Source organism: Dryobates pubescens, chromosome 4 (genome assembly GCF_014839835.1).
Source record: "Dryobates pubescens isolate bDryPub1 chromosome 4, bDryPub1.pri, whole genome shotgun sequence".
Taxonomy (NCBI): Eukaryota; Metazoa; Chordata; class Aves; order Piciformes; family Picidae; genus Dryobates; species Dryobates pubescens.
In genome coordinates, this window is record NC_071615.1 from 12,886,635 (window position 1) to 12,908,681 (window position 22,047).

Genomic DNA, 22,047 nt, shown 5'->3' on the forward strand with positions numbered 1-22,047 from the left:
ATGTAGGTATCTCAGATATTTTTCAGTGTCTATATAAACTGTATTAAAAATGAATCTCATGAAATTCTTCAGTGGAAATGGATTCATTCCTTGTACTTCTGATTTTATTTTGGACTGTGATGCTTTGTACAACCTAATGATAATAAATCAGACGGTGGATTTCAGGGGGTTGAAGAAGAAGCTCTAGAAATTGTAGCCACAAGGCCCAGCCTGTGTTCTGGTTTAGCACTACCTAATACGATGTGATGAGAAACTGTAGACTCCCTGAGTCTGTTCAGCAGCACAGCTGGATCTGTCCCTGCTTTCCTGAGTGCTGCTCGTAAAAGTCTGTATTAAAAATACTGCACCTGGTACTGCAGACTGGTACTGTTTGAACTTTTTCTAAAGATTTTTAAAAATTAAGTAGAAATAGTGACAATTTTCAGGTGTGCATTTCTGAGACACATATTTACTGAAGAAATACATGTACATGCTCTTACCATTCATACCTGCATTTTACCAGCTTCCTTAATGGGACTCAGAGGTGGTCTCTATCTCTTTGTCTCCCCCAACACATTGCACCTCCCCATAGACACTGCACTGGAGTCACTGCAGTTTCTGCACTGTACCTCGAGTCTGGTAACACAACTCCTCTATCAGTTACAGAAGCCACTGTTAATTAACACAGAGAACGATTCCCTAGAGGCTGAGCATGCTGTCTATGTAACTCCTATCTCTGCCACCCCCAGGAGGGACTCTATTGCTAATTTAAGTCTTAATGTTTTATTATTTTTTTTGGTACTAGTTTTGGACCAATTGAATACAAAGGCCCTATGAGTGCTGTTTATATTGAAAAGTTTGTTCGCCGGGTGATGACACCACTACTCTACATCTCGTCTCGATCAAAATTACTAGATTTCCTCTCAAATTATGAGGTACATGTCTCTCTTCTCTAGCTTTACCACTGTGGTTCAGAAAGAGTTTGACTTGTTTCTCAATTAAGTTTTATCTGCTCCAAAGTACTAGTTTATTTGCAGGATCCTGAAATCAGTGCCCCTTAAATTTGTTAAAATCATAAAAATATGAAATGACAGATTCATAATGTTGGGTCCCTGTATAGTGGCTCTTACGATTTAGTGATGCTTTTAGTTCATAGTTCTTTAGTATGTAGGGACAACAATCAAATTTGCTGTCTTACTGAGAAGTTACATAGAGGCAAGAAAGAAGGGAGAAATATTTTCACAAAAGTCTTGCAGTCTAAGATGGGAAAGCATTTGAGAGAGAGAGAATCATAGAATGGTCTGGGTGGGAAGGGACCTCTGAAGGCCATCTAGTCCAATCCCCAATTTATAGTTGTTGCTTCAATTTTTAAGGGAATATGAAACTTTTCTAATAAGATAAGCCTGTTCAGTAGAAGCAAATGTGAAATCATTGGAAATAATGGCTCCTAACCACTCTGTGTGCTGTATCTTCATTAATTTAATCCACCAGTACATTGTGTTTTATTAATTTTTGATCTGTCGTGTTGAGAGGTGCCAAGATTGGCAGCAGTCCTGCTGGATTAGTAACTTCCAATTAGACAGGCTGCACTTAGAACAGAACCATTTATAATCCCTTTAGAGCTGCTCCTTTCTGTAGGGCATAATGGAGAAATGCCATAATCTTACTGAACCCCAGGCTATTAGAGCAGAATGCTGTAGAAGTGGCCAAAACGTGTAAGGGGCTTTCCAGTCCTTCAGAATGAAGACAAGTTCCTCTTTGAGTGGGACATATTCTATTGGCTGATTGTGCTGCAGAGTGGAGCAAGACCTGTGCTGTTTAATAAAAGCTGCCATAGCACAAGGGCACGTGTGCTGCTACGTACCATGGGTAGGCGCTGTGCTGCTCATGCTTTAGCGTCTCCCTCAGGAGCTGTTACCGAGTTTAGTTTTCCAGTGTTTCTAAGTGGGAGCGGAGTTGGGAGTAGGAAGCTCTGTGTTTCTGATGCCAATTCCTCCTGTGACCACAAGCAATTTTGTTGTTCATTCACAACTTCAGTCTTGCCATTCTGAAATTGTTAATTTTTGCTTCCTGTAGAGATTTGAATACAGGCTCTTGGGGTTTTTTAGTCTGTGTTACGTGAATTATTTCTTGATAGCATAGTGACATTAAGCTTAAATTTACTGTAGGAGGTACATTTCCATTTGAAAAAGACTAAGATAAAACGTAAATTTATGGGGGAACCAGAAAATAATTTTTTTTTTTTTAAAAATACTGCTTAGCAGTTGTACAGATATTTTTATTTCTATGCTCAAACTTCCTTCCTTCCTGTGCTTCAAATGCTGTGGCTCCACATGCTCAGTCTCTGTATCTATGGCCTATCTGTCGTGCTGCCCTGCAGTCATTTATGGCTGGGGCTATTTCCCAGACTGTGCCATTAGGTGCTCAGTGTCTTGCCTCTGTAAAGTTAAGCAACAGGAGAAGGGGATACAAAAATAACAGCCACCTCATACAGTAAGATCCATTCAGGGAACAGGACATGACCTAGTGCAAGTCCACATGAGTGCAGTAAGAAAGACAAATGCTGAGTGATCAGGAGCTAGGATGCAGAGAATACCTGAGAGTAGAGAATTGTGTATGAAGGTGGATGGAAAAGGAAACACAGTTCAGTCACAACTAAAAGTTTGTTTCCAATCAGAGATAAACACTTTGTTTCATCCTGTTAAACAGGTAGAAATGTGAACATTCTTAATGTTCTTCATGCAATGTGAGGAACTTTTCACACTTGGTAGGAGAAGGAACAATCAGGGAAGTGACTTCGGTGTTTAAGAAGTGAGAAAGTTTGAGGAATAGAGTAGGTTACAGGAAATAACCTTGGCAGAAAGCCTTGGCTACTGTCTTCTGATATTTTTATTATTTTTTAAAATGTATGTTAAAAATGTTAGTTTTTAGCAGAAAGAAAAGACTCTAAAGGATAGATCGTTAGGCATTTTCATCACTGTGTGCTGCTTGATCAGGCTTTTGTGTTTTCTTCACGGAGAGACTTAGTAATTTGAAGCTCAGAATATTTCTTGAAAGATTTATCATCATCAATATCTGATTTTTTCAGTCCTGTGTTCTGCAAAGTTATGGTAGGGCTATTTACTTTTGACTTCAAAATCTTGAGCTGAGAATGACCTCTTTGTAGCTGATTTCCATATTGTACCTGGGCAGTGCCTATTCTGCTCATGGCTATTTTCATGTCATTTTGGTATTAAGGTCTCCCATACTAAGTGTGGTGAGTTGAAATTTCGCCCCCACACTAAGGAAGCAGTAGGTTGCAGAGCTTCCTGTCACTGACTTTTGGTCCTCATTGTTTTGTTCCTCTGTACAAGGATAGCATTGTGTCTAATCTGGACTATACAGTAGCTTGGTAAATTATTAGTACATGAGTGATTCATTTAAAGGCATCATGTCGAGATGAATTTCTGTTAAGGCGGTGTTTTTGCACTTAAAAGAGCTACTGCACCCTTCTTCTCTTCTTTTTGTTTCAGGGTCATTTTGTTACTGCTGATCAGTCCTGGTAGCCAGGACTTGCAGCCCATAGTGTCCTCTTCTGTCTAATTTGTGAAGTTTGTGGTGCTTTAATCTTGTGTTCAAATTCCAGTAGCCAGCTCTTGACAGAAAAAGCATCTAGCAAAGGAAACCAGGAGCCCCAGCCCAACTAATCTGATTATCTAAATCCATTAAGTGTTAGCATGCCTCAACTAACCAGTAATGCAAAGGTACCAAGACTGAAAGCATCTTTTATAAGATGAACCACACCAAGAGCTATTGAAATCTAGCAGTATTTTATCTTGTATTCAAATGTTCATTAGCATATTCTTATTTCTAAGAAGTACTGATGAACAGAATCCAGCTAAATATAAGAGCACCTGATGTTGGTTAGATCGCGGTATGTCCATTCCTCACCCAAATCGTATCGTGAGATTCTGGATTGATCTCGCAAGAGGGCGCTCAAACTCTAGGCAAAAAGTTCTGGTTTAAGACTCAACATTTATGCTGTTGCCTTTTTTGCTACTACTTAAGTATTTTTTGTGTTCGTGGACTGATACTTCTGCAAAATTAGAACACAATAAGAATTAGAATTTAATGTTTCAGAGCAAGGGGAAAAATCTCATTTGGAAAGCAGTTAAGGTCTTGGAAGATACATGAAGAGTTGGATGGGTTACATCAGGAGAAAAATACACAGTTCCTACCACAATTCCATGTATGTGTCAGCACCTAAAAGCAGACTTCTTTTTTTTCTTAACTACAGAGATGTAACAGTTTCACTTCAAACTGGCATGTCTCATTCCTCATCTCACTAACCTAGCTGCTAGAAATGGTCTCATCCTTCTGAGGCACAGAAGAAGAAAGCACATAGCTTCTGTAGATTAAGAAGAAGCTTTGTTCACTCATGAAAACTAAGTATGCTCAGGTAGATTATAATTTTCTGGCTTCAGGAGCAGTAGGGGAGGAGTTGATTTCTGGGATGTATCTGGCATGTGTCTTAATATGATGTCAGCTTTCTTCTTTGCTCTATTTGTGTAGAAGTGCTTCCTGAGCTTCAGCTAACTGTGTTGAGTCTGACCCAGAAGTGGATTTAACTTAACAGCTTGCTCTTGTGTGGGGTACTGTGGTACTGACAGTGTGAGATTTTGCTTTCAGTTCTGGATACAATCTTTTAATGTTGTTAGAAAATGACAGACTTTCACTTGTTAATTTAATTAATGTCAATCAAGAGCTTTTTTCCTTTGTGTTTCTACAGCATACAGTTAGTGGTATGTAATGCTTTCTCTTCTCCACAGATAACACTTTCCTTCTGCTGTTTTTTTTCCTGTGCTCACAGATAAAATGAGGCAGGAGTTGCTTGCCTGCACAAATCTGAGATTCCGGGGTGTGTGGGGGAAACCTAAATTATCTTCCTTACCTCAACGCAATATAGCCAAACCATGAAAATAAATACAAATGGGAATAGAAGTAATTTTATTGAGTACTAAAAGTATATATCTGATTGTAAAAGCTAATCAGTAGCTGTGGGGTTTTTCTGTTCTATTTCCATTATTTCATGTTTATTGACCTTTGAATTTCAGAGCTCTTATCATCACTCAGTCATTTAATACTGTCTTTCTGCAACTCTTTGAGTCAGCTGTAGTTTCAGTGATTCCCAATTACCTTTCAAAACTTTATTCCTCACCCTTCTCTCCCTTTCCTAAAGCACTTGTCAAACTGTTAAACTATGAGCATCAACACACATCCTGGCTTTGACTGCAGACAAACTTCTGCCTGTAATTTTCTATCTTTTCTACTCATCTGAAAAATAACTTCTCATGTAACATATGGACAGAGCAATTAGTAGTAACAAGTGAATCTCTTCATTCTAACAGAGGAACAGGAAAATTTGCATGGTACTTGAAAAAATAAAGCTTTTTGAACAGTTTCTTATATGTATAATTGCAGTCTGTAATGGGGGAGGAAAATACAAATATTTTAGGATGATCATTAAAAGGAGATTAATCAGATCACCAATCAGGCATATAGCACTAGTATATATTCTCCCACTACAATTATTTCTTACTGAAAAAGTGGTGTCTAAAAATGTCTTGTGGAAACATTTTTCACAATCTGGAAGTCTTAAGCCTGCTATTATTGTACAACAGAGCTGGCAGTCAGAGTCCAAACATCACCTCTTGTAGTCACTTTATAAATATTTCTAGATCTGACTTTTGGCTTGTCACGTTTTATAGTCCTTTTTTTAACGTCTTTAATTCACTGGTGCCATAAGTTCGTGTTGTACAGTAATGGCATTCAAAAATGGCCCTAGGAAACAGGGAACTAAAATTTTGATATGTAACTCCTTATTTTGGTTCACTTGAATGCTTTATAAAGTTTTTAATGAGGAATTGTTCCTTCTTAGCTGTCTTAATTTGGTTGTAGAAGAGAAAGATGGACACTAATTACTAACTTGTTTATTGTTTAAAAGTGAATAATAAATGGTATTATTTTGCTGTATGTTTTAATTTCTGTTTAATTTGAATTTTTATTTCCTCCTTGGCAATTGTTACTGCAGAAATTGCACTAATTGCTCATATCTCATTATTGACAATTTTCTTGGGGAACCTCAAGGAATTTTAATGAACAAGAATCTTGGGTTTAGCACTCCTTCACAAAAGATAATTAGTTGTAATGGGCCGTGTTGTAACTGATGAGCATCCCAAGATCTCTAATTCATACTGAATTAGCTCAATTTGTGTGGCTGGTATGAATAACTGAATTTCTATCACTGCTGGCAGTAATAGGTAAAATATGTTCATGTTTTTAAAAGCAAATTTAAAAATTTATATGTAAAACTCAAAGCAGCCTCAAATACTAAATGAAAATATTTCTGTAGGAATGTGTTTCATAGAATCATAGAATTATTTTGGTTGGAAAAGACCTCTGAGATCAATTCCAACTGTTGTCCTAACACAACTATGTCCATTAAACCATGTCCTGAAGTATCTACATATTTTTTTGAGCACTTCCAGGGATGGTGATGCCACTACCCCACTGGACAGCCTGTTCCAATGCCTTACCACTCTTTCTATTAAAAAATAATAATTCATAATCTCCACCCTAAACTTCCCCTGGCATAATTTTAGGCCATTTCCTCTCCTTCTATCATTTCATACTAGGGAGAAGAGAAAACACTCGCTTAACTCCAACCTCCTTTCAGGATGTTGCAGAGAGCAATGAGGTCTCCCCTCAACCTTCTCTTTTCCAGATGAAGCAACCCCAGTTCCCTCAGCTGCTCCTCTCCAGACTTGTCCTCCAGACCCATCACCAGCTTTGTTACCCTTCTTTGGGCCTGCTCCAACCCCTCAATGTCATTCTTACAGTGAGGGGCTTAAAACTGAACACAGTATTCAAGGTGCAGCCTCACCAGAGCTGAGCACAGGGCACGCAAATGGGTGGTTGAGAATCCTATTCCACAGCAATCTCTAGAGTGCTTTGTCTATCAAATGCTCTTTCTGTATACACTGGTGGAACTGGGGAGCAACACAAAATAACCAAATTTCATGACTCACTTTGTCCTGAAAATTTAAGACAGTTTGAGTGATGCATTTAAAAACATAACTAATAATAATTTTAAATTAATTATATTTTGCAAAATTTAAACCCAAAACTTATTTAAAGTTTTGGAAGAAGAATCTGAAGCAATGTACCTCTCTGTTCCCAGTCTGCTTCTCCCAGTTTATCTTGCTGAGTTTAATATGAAGCTATTCATGCTTTATAGCTGGCAAAGGCAGTGGACCTATATGGAGATGAGCCATCTAAATTTGGAATGGTTTGCTTGGCAATTTGAAGAACTTTGGATATGCAGGTGGGATATGGGGCTCGCTCTTTATTTTCATGCAGCTGGTCTCTCACTGACTGCTGAAGGACATACTGAAAGACTTTACAGTAACTGATAGCTTAATGGTGGGATGATAAATTGTTCAGCAGTCAAAGTATTCACACATTGAATGTTTGAATTCTTATTCCTAGTTACGTGCAACACAGTGAAGAATTAGTGTTACTGTGTAAGCCGTTTATACGCTGAAAAATCACATCTGATACTCCATTTCTAAAAGAAGTTGTTATGTTGCTTGTGGTTGCTGTGTTGGTGCTGGAAATGACTGAAAGTAGTTGCGAAGTAAATATTGTTTTTAGTGATCTTTATTAGCTAACATGGGAAATACCTGGTTTGGAACTTGCGCATCTACAGCCATAAACCCCCTCTTATACACAGCTGTTGAATGACAACTTTAGAACTGATTCCCATTCAGTACTTTAATATTATTTTATTTTTAAAAAATTTTCTTGCAGCCTAAAGTGACTGTTCTTCAGTACATGTTGTCCTTTCAAAAATCTATGGTGCTTTACTATAGACAAATAATAGCTGTGCTTCATATTTCATACTTGGAGATAGTGTAATTGACTCTAATTCTTACTATTTCAGCCAGGAGTTATAGGATATTTTGAGTTCAATGCTTCACCTCAACCACCTGGTTATTTAACGTTCTTCACCTCAGCATTACATTCATTAAAAAAAGGTAAAAGCTTCATTTTCATACTTTAAGGTATCTGTGAATGAGTTCTATATATGGGTTTCAGTAGTGCTTTGCAGTGTTTTGTAGCTTGGGAATGTTTCTTGTTGATCTAGTTATGAGACTGTCTTACTACAGTGCAAAGATTGTGTACATAAAAGGCTTACTGTGTGTTTGGCCATCATTGAATCAAGTATGTGACAGACTGCTATTCAAAGAGACATTGAGACAGTTTCCTCAAAGACCTAAATGTATGGCTGCAACCTGTAGAGAACCATAATCAGACGAGCAGTTATTTGAAGCAAGAGTGTTTGTCTTGCACAACATTTGAAACGTTTGGGTCAGAAGCATTAAGATGAACGTTACTTTGGCTAGACTTCATAACGGAATTCAACAAAGGGCTTTCTTGGGTGGAGTTAGAGAACTGGTACAGGGTATCATCATGAGAAGGGCTTTTTCCCCCTGTTGTTTTGCATTAACAATCTAAACCACAAAAACTCTTGCATTTAAATCTTAAGAGCTTTTAAAATTAAGACCTTTGCAGGGGGCTATAAATGCTGGATATAACATTCTTTAGTACATTTTATGGACGTTGCATTCTGCCTGCAAATTAAGGAAAAATGGGTGGCATTATTCTGATGTGTTGCTGTTGGGTTTTTGTGTTGTGTTTTTCCACCCTCCACCCCCGCTGTCCCGTGCAAGCCTGTTCTCCTATATTTCATTCTATCATTTCCCCATTTATATGTTGGGATAGTTCTTTTCATTGTGAAGATGAGAAGCATTCTATACTTGTGTGTGCATATTAATATAGAAATACAGTAATACATGTTTTATATATGTATTAACTGTAAATGTACATCATCTAAACAGTCATTGTTCATACCTTTTCCTTCTGTGTATATCTTGACTATTCAGATGCCCTAACATGTAGCAAGGTGCATCGGTGATACCAGATTCTGTATTTAATACTGAAATCAAGAAATGGAACAATTCAGGTTACCATTGTCTATACTTTGAGTGTAGAACAACAACACATTTTTTCGTTTCTTTTTCTTTTCATCTTTTTTCTACTTCACCTAATCACAAATATTGACGGTAATATTTTTGTGCTCTTACATAGCAGTATTCTGTGTTTCTTCTAAGGCTTTCAGGAGAGAAGTTCAGCTTGTATCATATTTAAAAACTGAACATTTTCCCTTTCAGATTACCTTGGAACAATACGCTTTGGAGTGATCACAGATAAACGTGTTGCAGAGGAGATCTCCCTGGTGCATTCAGGCAGTGTGTATTTGCACAGACATTTCAACACATCTCTTGTGAGTATTGTATTCGGGTTGTAGTGACTCTGAGACAGAATATAGAGATTGAGGTTCTGCTGTAGTAGGCTATGAATGAATGTTTCATGGAGCTTTAGCATGCAAAGATAAACTTGCCTTTGTTTATTAAAATGACCCTAGAAGATGTGCACACTTTTTATTATGCACTTCTTTTCCTCACATTCACTAATAAGCAATACCAGTTCGAAATGCAGTCTTGATGTTGATGTCTTTAAAAGTCTGATTTTAAATGAATATGTGGAATGAATAGTGCAAAAAATTTTTCAATATGCCATAAATCAAGATATGTGATGATCCCAACTGAGGAGACAGATTTTTCATTTATCAAGAAAATACGTACTAGTGAGAAAAGTAAAGATTTGAAAGATGTAGAAAGAAGAGGAGCTTTCCTAGTAAAATACCTTTTACCTAAAAGATTGTGTGTTACTAAGATCTGATGACAATTTGGAGAGATTTCCCAAAGGGAAAGGGTATACAAAATGTTGAAGCTTCTTAAATAGTGTAATTCAATTCAGGCAGTGTTAAGCATTCCAGTAACAAAGCATCCTTGTTTCAGGACTGCGTTCATTACTAGGCCAAGTGAGGATAACTAATTACTTTTTTCCCCTCCTTCAAGATCTACCCAAATGACATAATGAACTATACTGCTGAGAACATTTGCAAGTGGGCTCTAGAAAATCGAGAGATGCTCATACGGTGGCTGAGGCCACATGGTGGAAAAAGCCTTCTTCTAAACAACGAGCTGAAGAAAGGACCAGCACTTCTCATATTTATACCTTACAATCCCTTAGCAGAAATTCATCCTCTTTTAGATGAAGTAAGTGATTTTTTTTTTTCTTTTTTATTTTGATTTGGTTTTTTCCTCAAAAATACTAGGATTCTGAGCTCAATTGTGGTAGATGTCTCATTTTATGTCACTGTTCCAAATACTCAATTCTGTTTAAAAACTCAAGCCATATTATCATAGCTTCTTTATGCTCCTTTGCATCCCACACAATATACCTCTGTCTCTTGTCAGGACTTGTTTAGAACAAGCACCTAACTCTTTTCCTTGACCACCTTCTTTTTGTGGTGAGTCCTGTGAGAGATGCAGATCTATGCTTACAAATTCTCTTCCTTTGCCATTATTTCTATTTCTGAACTGCCTGAGCCAGAAGTCTGTGTAGCTGTGCGGTAAATGAGATGGGGAAACTAACTTGGCTGATTTCCATCCCCCCACCCCGATCCACCCCAGCCCATTTTTTTTTCAGCTGGAACCCATTGTCCCATTTAGTGTATCATACAGCTGCGTGTCACAGGGGTGACCCCATAGCACTAAGGACAGTGTGGAACAAGGAATAACCATCTGTGGAAGATGAAGAGCAGGCCTAAGTTTTGGTGGCAATGCTGAGCTGTATACATGTCATCCATGTTCTGGAAGGGGTGGTTTCCACAAGGAGGCCTAATTAATGTTGCAGTACCAGAAGCAATGAGGAGGAAAATCAAGATAAGATACAATATTTACCCAAAGTAGAAATACACAGAACAGAAGCTAGATGGCTACGATACAGGGCTGGGGAAATCTTGACAGAAAGACTATGGAAGAACTGCAATTATTCTTGCACTAACTTATTTAAGCAGATTCAGTTCAGTGGTGCTCATCACAGATTAAACATTCAAGTAGCAGGTACCACTTATATAGATCAAATCAGTGCAACGTAGGATGTTTAGTTTCAGGTTTCATTCTGCTAAAAGCCAGTATTTATATCAAAATTTGAAATGGGATACAAAATATTCCAGCTGATCTTGTATAGCTGCACTTTAAGGAGCTATTATGCAACTTGTTTACCGTAGGTAGAGATGTTTACTACAGCTGTTCTGTCGGTTTCATCAAGCAGTGACACCTCTTGACTGTAATGCAGTTGCAAAGAACAAGGCTATCAAGTTGTATGTTGAAAGCTCAGTGAAATGAGATTTCTTATCACAAATCTGGTTTTCTGCTCATAATTTTTACTCACATTTCTCTGTAAGTAGTCTTCAAGCAAGATTATGGTATGAGGGGTCAGGTGCTTCTTTTAAGTGTTTAATTGAGCATTTTCAGGATGAAAACTTCTAAAAACATGTTCTTAAAGACTAACAAATTGTTGCTATAGACTGCATCTAAGATGCAGTAGTTAATCAGTATTTTACAAGTATGAAATACTAACGGTCCTGTGACACAGCATCCCTCCAAGATGGGATGCTTTGACATCCCTTTGATAATTATCATGATTCCTATGAAAGTGTTCTTCTGTAAGCAACATGTGTGTCCTGTATCTTGGGTATGTTTAATGTGATAGACAATAATGAAGCAAAACTTCCTGTTTCATTTTCTTTTCTTGTGTTTTCTGCTACTTATCTTCTAGAATGATAATTCCTCCTGTGGTCCACAGACATGCCTTTTTTGCTGCTTATTTCCTCTTGTTTATGAAAAGCAAAATGTTGATGCAGTGCAGGAATGTTTGTACTCAGAGGCAGACTCAGGGTTTTTTTTTTCCTCTTCTTTTCTTTCTTCTCCACTTCTCCACACCTGCAATATTACCACTAAATACCCATAGCTGGGAGAATATCAACATTGCTTCAACACTGTTAGTGATAGTTACAAGATTTTTGTACCACCTCGATTACCTCTTCATATAGGAATGTTTATTTTCTCTGTGTTTTGGCAAATAAGGAAAATTCAGGAAGCTGTGCTGATTAATGCTTCATGTAGTGGAATTTAATGTGAAAAATATAGTGTTAATGCACTGTCATAAATATGAGGCAAAGAGCACCTTGAGATCAACTGAAGAAATTTTAAGTGGCTTTTTGTAGTCTGTATTCAATTCTTACATGCAGAAATATCTGAAAATTTAACTATCAAGTTAGAGCCTCATTATTGTGTAAGAAAACAGGAGTGGCCAACTTCCTGTTCCTGAAGTTGCATCTCTAATTGCATATATGTTGTTACACCTTCGAAGATAACTGCATTTAAGTGACGTATGTACATTTAATTTTCCTTTCCCCCCACCCCTTTTCTTTTTTCTTATTTTTTCCCCCCTGTAGATTACCAAAGTGGCCTTGGAATACCACAACTGTAATAAAAGCCAGGCAGCTGAGCCAGATCTTCAACACATAGGAGACACTGATTCACCAGCTTTTGATTCCTCTGTACCAGATGCACATCCAAAATTATCAGAAACGTTTTCCATAACCAAGTACCCATGTTGTAACACAGTGGTGCTTCCACAGTGGCATTCAATATCCAGAACTCACAATGTCTGTGAGCTTTGCATTAATCAGACACTTGGTGTCAAACCAAATAAAGTCCATGGGCCACACTGTAACTTTTTAGAGATAGAAGCAGCTTTGGACTCTTTCTACCTCCAGGAACATACCTTTTTCCAGGTTATATCAAATACCATAGAGTGCAGCAATTTCTTAAGTTTCTATAGTCCCTTTAGCTATTACACTGCATGTTGCAGGACAGTAAACAGGCATTTTTTAAGTTTCATTAGTTCTGAGAATGCCATCTTTCAGACCCCCAAAGTAGCATTTTCTTCCCATGGGAAGAAAGATAACACCCAACATTCTATTCCTCACATTGAGGATAGGAATTGTTTCATTCCTAACCTTCATATTAGTGACACTAACATTACAGGTCTGAGCTGCAGGACCAACAAAACCTTGAATCTCTATCTACTGGATTCAAATCTTTTTTGGATATATGCAGAGAGACTAGGAGCATCAAGATCTACTCATCTTAAGGAATTTGCTGCCATCGTTGACCTGAAAGAAGAAGTGCACTATGTCCTGGATCAAAATCAGTCACTTGTTGGATCTACCCTGGGTATGGTATCCACTATACAAATGCATGAAATAAGAAAATTGAGTTTGCAACTAAGCTTATAAATGGAAAACTTAATGCCATTTTGAGAAGCGTGACTATAGTCAATGTTATGAATCATAATGTATTCTAATTTATTTAATAGTAAACTAAACAGTACAACCAGGTCCTAGATGACATAAGAACTAAGTTTCACATACCAAAAGTCAGTTGCTTGAGAAGAAGTGAACCTTAAAATGTGTGATTCTTGGCTACCTGATGCATTGAAGGAACTGGTAAAATTTGCATTTTAAAATGTGCTTGAGGGAAAAATAAATCACACTACATCTTAACACATTTAGTATTACAGGGTGGTGTCAGTGCTTGCTTAACTGTTCTGTGTACTACAATGTCCATGAATTTCCTAAGATACTGCCCACTTGTCAGCAGAGACTAGGCCTTCCTCTTGTCCTCTGACACCAACTTACAAAGTGGGTTTAATTTATTTTGAAAAGCATGTGTATTTTCAGGATACTGTGCTGAAATGGTTTTGGCCAAGTCTGTCACTGCTCTGTTTCCTGGCTGAATTGGAGGAGAAAACCACAAAACTAATAATTCAGTCAACCCAATGATCACAGATTTGTATTTAGTGCCTTTAACAGTGTTCAGTTTTTACAGACAGTTCCTAAAAAATTTTAATTGCCTCCCTCCTTTCAGCTATAACTTAATCATGCATGGATGTTCCAAACCTGGACAGCTAGAAAGAAAAATAAAAAGTTGTGATCTGGTGTGAAAATGTAAAAATATAAAGTGAAATGTACCTCTCTTTGCATTTCAGAGATTAATTTGGTGATCTGCTGGTTTGTACTTAGGTACAAAAGTGCCAGCTTTACTTGGGCCTTGTTTTTGGACTGGAGATACCAGCACAAAATGTTTGTTTGATAAAATACTCATTTTTACATATTTGATGTTATATTTATTTGTCTTGATTATTGAGTACTCTTATTTTTAATGCATAGAATAGTATTTCTCGTATCTAAATTGTCAAGAAAGATACAGTCAGCATCTTGTAGCAATTTAGAGAGCATGGTCCAGGCTCACAGTAGTGTAGCTGGAGGTGGTTGAGGTCTTTAGAGCCTGTTATAATGTTTTGCCGCTGGCCAGTTACTTGTTAATGATGTTTAAGGAGAAGGTTGAATGAAGAGGAAGGTGGTCACTGATCAGCAGAAGGTGGCCAGTCATACTAGCATGAGAAGAGCACAGCATTTAAAGGTCTAAAGCAAAAGAATTATTACAGGGAAAGTTGTTGAAACTGATGGAATGGATGCATATAAATGTGAAAATAAGTAGAGCCTCCAAGTTAAGGGCTAAATGCTTCAGTGCTGTGAGAAAGTGGAAGCTGGTGAGAGGATACTATTGCTGACCGACCAGGTGTGTGGTTAGATTAGGAGGGCAGGAAATTATACTATAGTACATTGAACAGGAGTAGAAGCAAGATTAAAGGGTTGTGTGGCAAGTGAAGATGACTGTAATGAGTTAAAAACAAAGGTGAAATTTTGTCTTGTTTTCACATCGGTGGTGCTTGCTTGAGAGCTGATAAACTGTCAAAAATTAATAACTTGAAAACAGGTTTGAACTTGTCTTTTCTCTGAGTTCCAAAGTAAAAACTGCCAAAATCACCTATTTCTGAGACTGGTATAACTTTGTCATGTATCAATTTCATTTCAGAGAACTTCATTAAAAATTTCAGTATTCTCTACAGTCCCTTGAAAAGACATCTTGTGGATGACCCTTCGGTCCATATTCACGGGCAGCATGTAATCACCGAAGTGACTACTCCTACCTTTCATGAGACTGTGTTTTTGAGCGAAAAGGTACACCTCACTACTGATAATGTGTTCAGACCTTTGAGCATGGGGTCTCATTCTTTTTTGCCGTTATGTGCTTTTCTTATTGATATTATAAAATATGCTATTTTGTAACAATTTAGCTTATAGTTTTCTTAAAAAGGCAATTTGGAATAGTGTGAGCTTAAGTATATCTGCAAAAGATCATCTGGTGTAAAATACTCAAAAAGTAAGTGCAGCTGATTCCCTAACAGGTTTCTGCCACACTTCAAGGTTTATTGGGTTTTGGGGGTGAAAGGAGGTGTGTTGTTTTTTTCCCTCTGTGTGGAAAGGGGGCATCAGTAAATAGCTTATATCGTAACATTAATAAACAACATTATACTTCCCTTTCACATTTTAAAGGTTCTGAGCTGTAGAAGTTGTGACTATTAGGCCTCCTTTAGTGCAGATTAGCTGCAACAGATAATCAAAGTCAACTCTGTTTAATTTTGCAGAATGTCTTGCTGCTCTATTATGCACCATGGTGTGGATTCTGTGCTTCTCTGAATCACATCTTTATTCAGCTTGCTCGGCTTTTACCTGCAGATAATTTCATTGTGGCAAGGTAAAAAAGACTGTAATTTCATCTCTCTAGAATAATCTTAAGTTCATTGAGGTCATCAGCCTAGAAAATGATTATTTTTTCTCACCCAAAACTACTTCAGGAGGAAATATCCATAGAGCTGTAATTGAGGGTCAAAGAAGAGAAAAAAGCTTCAGTCTGATGTTGAAACTGTTGGGCAGGTGTGTTTTAGAGAAAGGTGTGCGTGCCAAATGAGTGACTGAGATCTAATTGCTGAATGAGAACAGTTTGAATGCTGCACATGTTTTTCTCACAAAAAAACCCCACATGCTCGTTAAACAGATTCATGATCTTGAATATTGGTAATTAATTCTGCTGACTCACATGCACAACACATTTTTGACATAACCATTCAGACTTACTTTCACAGATACTTGCGTTTCCTTCTTTCCAGTCACTAAAATGGGGCTTTACAAGAAAATACAGATTGTGCATCTGCCTGTTCTCTTTGTCCTTGTCTCTGTTCTTAACAGGATTGATATCACTCGAAATGACCTTCCATGGGAATTTATGACAGATCGTCTCCCAACCATTTTACTTTTTCCTCACCAGAGGTAATGTAATTCTATCCCTGTGGGTTTTTACCTTTCATTTTAATAAGTTACAATAATTACCTGGTTACATGTCTTAGTGGAGAAAAAAGCCAAACTAATTCATTTCCATATATGTGCTCCTACTTTACACATATTCTAATTGAAGCAACAACAAAAAAAAAACCAAACACCTCAAGAGCCATGGATAGCTGATGATAGGCAGAAAAATTAATATTCTCTCAAGGTAATTAGTTGTCTATAAGTCTTTCATTATGAACACCAGCATTACTAACCTTACTCTTCAGTTAATTTCCCTCACTATAATTTTGTATGTAAGATTTTGGCATGGTCCAAATAAATTGGGTGACTGCAGGATGGGGAAAATGGAAAAATTATGTAGATGGTGGTGCAGCACAGATCTAGTGCAGCTTGTATTTAATCACTTCAAACTGGGTAAGCAAAGAGAGCTCTCAGAATGTTATAATGGTTTTTGCAGTAAAATACAAAGATCTGTTTGCTGTTTTTAGTGAAGATAAAACTAAAGCACAGATGGAGAGTAGGTAATGCAGTCTAAACTCAGTCTCGCTTTACCGAAGACAGTAACAGTCCTGTTGTTAGAGATAGTTATATGTTTTTAAAATCATAAATTTGTGCTGAAACAAAAAGGTAGAAAATCTGACTGCTAAAGGAGGGCTTATGCATCCTTTGGAAACTGCACAGTGATTCTCCTCTGTGGATTTTTATTTCTTCCTCACTCCTCTGTAATACAATAAATGTAATCAGAGGGACTTTGGAGTGTTTGTTGATCAAACAGAAGTTCGTACAAGTTGCATTTCTCTCATTGTTCTAATGTTTGGCTTTTGGAGGGATTGAGAATCTCCTCAAGTGAAACCCGCACTTGAGTGTAAGGTTATTTCATTTAAGAACTGCCTGTTTAACACAGCAATTATTGAAATACCTTTTTTCTTTCTTAAAACAGTGCACCTCCTACTTCATTATTTCACTTGGGCATAAATAAATTTTTTCAGAGTCCTAACATTTTTTTTGGCAGTAATTACAAAAAAAATTAAAATTTGACAGCACTGGTTTGTATATAGCTGTTACAGTATAGATACTATGGAATCACATCATGGGCTTTTATGTATATTGCCAAAATGTTTTGGTTTTCCTTCTGAGTCAGTAACAAGTGCTGGATTTTTCACAGGAGAAAAATAGCAGCAGATTTGTTGGCATTCTGGAAGCCTCGCATTGTTTCTTTAAAACAGAAAACAAATGAAGCTTCAGTAGCAATCTAACACCTACAGAGGAAAATATCCAGAGGAGATTAGTGGTAAAACAAGGTGTACATGCTGTTGAAGTGAAACTGTATACAGCAAGCAAGATCTCAGAGAATGAGCCAAGAATTAAGAGTGTAGGACAGGGAAGTGCAATTTCAGGGAGACAGTTAGGATTGAGAATGATTCCTGAGGTAATGAAAGGAAGGAAATAAACTCATGAAGGGCTGGACAGAAAAAAAATAGAGAAATACGAAGGTGAGGTAGAGAAAGGCACAAAGGGTGGGTCAGGATAAAAGAACTCAAGTTCTTTTTTAAAAAGTCAGTCTTAAATAATTATGGTTTTTATAGAAAGGGAATGCAGACAAGTGCTACAACAAATATGTGCCTCTCTGCAATGTAAAATTAAAATTTTCATTTCCAGTCTTCTCCCTCAAGAGCCCTATCAGCAGCAAATGGTAACTCAAACTGTTGTACCGCAGTTACAAAATCTTTAAAGCTGTGCCTTTATATTTTGCAATTCCAAATTCATGTTTTCAGTACAGAAATAGTTATGTATCAGCATGTATTCAGTATCAGTTCTGAGTTACTCCAACCTCCAACTCATCACCTTTGTGCAGTAAGCCTTGCAAATCAGCCTCTGATCAGTTTCTCTCTACCACGTTCCTGTTCCCTAGGCTAATTGAGCAGGAACTCTGCTGGGAGTATTTCCAGTGTGTGTGTGTCTGTATAAAGACACTGTTAGCTTCATCTGCTGCAATACCCCTGTTGAGTTCTGGACATTGTCTGGTATTCAGACTATCTCTCTCGTTTGTACAGTCCATTCGTTCTGGCTGGCTTGAGTGTCTGTAAGCAAAGGATGTGCTGGTTTGAAGATACACAGTCTGAGTTTTAGTTGAGCTGAGCCACTTTTTGTGAGGTGCTCTTGACAGCTGGGACAAGTAGCAGTTGAATGCTGTTGTCTTCTGCTTCATTAGGTCAAATTGCATAAGCTGAAGCCCTACTAGACCTAACTATTCTAACAACCACTGGAATATTAATTTTAGGGCTGGAAGAAGTTAGAAACTTACTTCGAAATATTGTTGTTGGGTATAGCTTTAAGATCACTGTTCTCAGCCCCCACATAGTATTTGGAATTGAATCAAGTGACTTTCACTTTGAAGAAGGATCTAGTTTGCAGAACCATGCTTCTAAAGGACAGCGAGTATTATGTGTAACTGGATGAAACGGTTTTTCTGGCATTTTAAAGCCTAGGCATTTTAAGCAGGTTTTTAGAGCAGTAACAATTTATGGTAAGTGAAGTTTCCCTGTGTTCTCTCACAGTCATTTCACCTCCATCTTGCTCACACAAATACCAATCCAGTGCAGAGACACTTAGAGCACCCACAGTGCAATACAGTTTAAATGGTTCATCAAAAGAAAACAGTATGCTCTTCATTGCATGAGTTTTAAGTTTCTCTTAGCTGGTATTAGCCATTTTTGATAAAAAACAAGACTTAAGGTTGAACAGAAGGTGTTTAGATTGACATTATCCTTGTTTACCTAACTGAATATTAACTTACCTTTCCAGGAAGGAGCAAAGTGTGAAGTTCCCTGAAGACTTTCCAGTTACCCTTCCTAATCTCCTTAAATTTATTTTACATCACGCAAGTCTTTCTTCATCAGAGCCCTGTACCAAAGAATGCCTACATAAGGGGACAGTTCTACAGCAAGGACACATCTCCCACTTAGAGAGAGAAATTCAGAAGTTAAGATCAGAAATCAGGGCACTTCATCAGGCCCATGACCAGCTTGAAGCACAGCTTTCTGAAGCTAGGAGAGAGGAACACAGACTACAGCAGCAAAAACACACACTGGAAAAGCAGCACAAGACTCTGCAGCTCCACAGTGAGCAGTTACAGGCCACGTATGACCAGAAGAATCAAGAATTATTAGAAATGGCTGAAAAGCTTCAAGAATTAGCTGATGCATCAGAAAACCTCCTTAAAGCAAATACTTTACTGAGAATCCTGGTGGCATCAAAGGAAGGAAAGCTACAAAGCAAAGATGAAATTAAAGAGTCCCTTCCATCAGAGCAGACAATTTCTGAAGATCATGATATATCAGTTGCAACAGCTGCTACCACATCAGAAGAGGAAAGGATTGATAATATTGATACCATAGACACAGAGCACAGTAGTGGAAACAGGACAGAATAATTACTTACACAGTGGAATGATGCAGTATTGGGTAGGTATTTATGCAAATTTTATTGAAATTCATTGTAAATAAAGACTTCTTCCCCATATGATCCAGAAAAAGAAAAATCAAATGGAATATTTTTGTATACTTGAACTACTTAATAACCACATCTAAAGAGAAGAGAATGGAAAACACTTTCTGCACTTTACTATTGCACTAACTTGCAAACACCTGTCCATTTAAATTAAAGATGCTGGTTTTTAGGGGAAGCAGTATGAAGCACCTCTGACTTAAGGACCAGTTCTTTTTCACTGGCTTTCTCTTATAGCTGCTAGAAAAATTAGACCTTTGATTTATACTTTTACATGATTTCTGAATTTTGCCCTTTACACTGCATTCTCTTTGCTGAATTAAGAGATACTTCATCTGTGTAATGAGTGGACAAAGTCATCTTGCTACAACAATTCTGGTTTAGAACTTCAACACTTTATCACTTTTGTATACCAGTTACCTGACTGTCTTGAAATCTGCAAGAGCCATGTGTGAACTGTTCTGTACTGAAAACTAAAAGTCTTACTGAAGTAATAATTTTCTCTTTGATTTGTAAGAGGTCTAGAATATAGCAGGTTCAGTGTGTGGGTCTGGCTACACATACAAGTCTTGGACTGGTACCTTAAAAGCATGTGCCAAGGTAAGAAGAGTCCTCTTATCAGCTCCACCCCATATAGTTCACAAGGCAACAGCAGGAACTTTTTGCTACTGACAGTATCAATTCTGCTTAAAATTATAGCCTTCACTTAAAAGGCAAAGGTAGAGCTAAAAATGCACATCAATGTGTTACTGTAGAAGAAAGGACACAACTTTGTCTAGGCCATTGTCTTGCATACAGTTACAATTGTGAAGCAAGTTTGCTAGGCCTGTGTTACTTGGTTATTCCATATGCACAGGTACAAGCAGTAAATCTAATGAGTCATATAGAGCTGAAGAACTTGTTCTTCATTATTTGTAACTCATTTCAGGGCACAGATTTACAGTAACTTTTTTCCCTAGGCAATAGTTTAAAAGTTTCAGTAGGCAAAGGAAGCTATTTATAAAGTCACTGAAAACAGGTCAGCAGCCTCAAAGCATATGTGCCTACCCCAAGAGTTCTAGAATATGTATGCTGCCATTGGTGGCTCAGTGTTGTTTCTTCTCTTTCTGCCCTCCCTCCCCTCAAACCTCTGATGCTCAGAACTGCCCCTTTAACACATCTTTACAGTTCCCATGGCTGAACTACAGCATAGAGCAGGAAACGGAAGGGATGTCCTTTTTTATTTTGGAAAAAATTTCCCAGCTAAAAACTTACACAGATTGGTCAGTAATCTTCTTTGCTCACATCAACATTTGTTTATATAGGAAAGACTGAAACTTATCTTTTAGTAATACAGTTAAATCAAGAGTTACCTACAGGATTAACCAAATTCTATAGTTGTTTGTCTGTAGAGTGAAATACCTTTTTACAACAGGCTGTTGGCATATATCCTAACTGCTAAGTAGACAAATAGGGACTTCTAAGAAAAATTCACACTAGTGGCAGTTCTGCCAGTTTTAGGAAGTAACCACTTAGGCAGTTTCAGCATGCAGACCTACAGAGAAGAAAAGCCTGCTCTACTGCCACTTCAGAACTCCTGGAAACCTTCTGGACCATGCCTGTGGGTTCAGTATCCATCATTAGTTTCCAGGTTGGAAACCATCCAAATGGCAGTTTCCTTGCAGTTTTCTTCTACATACTTGCAGAACTCAGATCTAGCAGCAAAAAGCTTAACCTGCTCAGCTGCAACTAAAGGAAATCAATTCCTTTCTTGCAGCTTCTGTGCTTCAACGCATTACTGAAGGCTTAAAACTTCTGAAAGTATTCTGCACAAGTCCAACAAACTGTTAAGAGCAGGAGTTCTGACTTCATAGCTGTGCATTCAAGTTAGTAGCAGAAGCATGCTTTAACTGCAGGTTTGGTGTTGAAGGCCTGGAATACCATCCACATAACACAAGACTCCCAAATGACAACTGTACAGTTACATCATGTAATTCCTGTGTTGTGGAACAAAAGCAAAAAGCTTCTGACAACCTATTTACAGTTCACAGTTGTAAAGTAATTCATATTACAGTAGTATCTCCATCAAAATAGCTAAACATTCAAGTAACAAAAAAGGCTAGTAGTCTCTTCGCACCAGTATATCCTGTGTCCATTGCCAGCAACGGACATTATGCCAGGTCAGTCACAGAGGAACTCGGATACACAGTTGACACAAAGTGCTACTTTCTCAGTGCATGCAACTGCAAATAAAGCTCGAGGGTATTTTCTGATGGGAAGAGTGCATGTGACCAGGTTCTTCATAATATAGA

General features: G+C 37.7%; 1 protein-coding gene across 2 annotated transcripts in view; it reads left to right on the forward strand.

Annotated features, from left to right (window-relative positions):
• Window positions 1–22,032, forward strand: part of TXNDC11 (thioredoxin domain containing 11) — a 28,456-nt gene extending 6,424 nt beyond the window's left edge. For both annotated transcript variants that reach the window (XM_054180600.1, XM_054180601.1), the window contains exons 4-12: window positions 785–914; window positions 7,961–8,054; window positions 9,252–9,364; window positions 10,002–10,202; window positions 12,449–13,232; window positions 14,937–15,082; window positions 15,550–15,659; window positions 16,151–16,231; window positions 19,055–22,032. In XM_054180600.1, coding sequence (XP_054036575.1) covers window positions 785–914; window positions 7,961–8,054; window positions 9,252–9,364; window positions 10,002–10,202; window positions 12,449–13,232; window positions 14,937–15,082; window positions 15,550–15,659; window positions 16,151–16,231; window positions 19,055–19,682 — 2,287 coding nt within the window. In that variant the 3' untranslated portion in view covers window positions 19,683–22,032. The remainder of the gene's footprint in view (window positions 1–784; window positions 915–7,960; window positions 8,055–9,251; window positions 9,365–10,001; window positions 10,203–12,448; window positions 13,233–14,936; window positions 15,083–15,549; window positions 15,660–16,150; window positions 16,232–19,054) is intronic.
• Window positions 22,033–22,047: the final 15 nt, after the last annotated feature.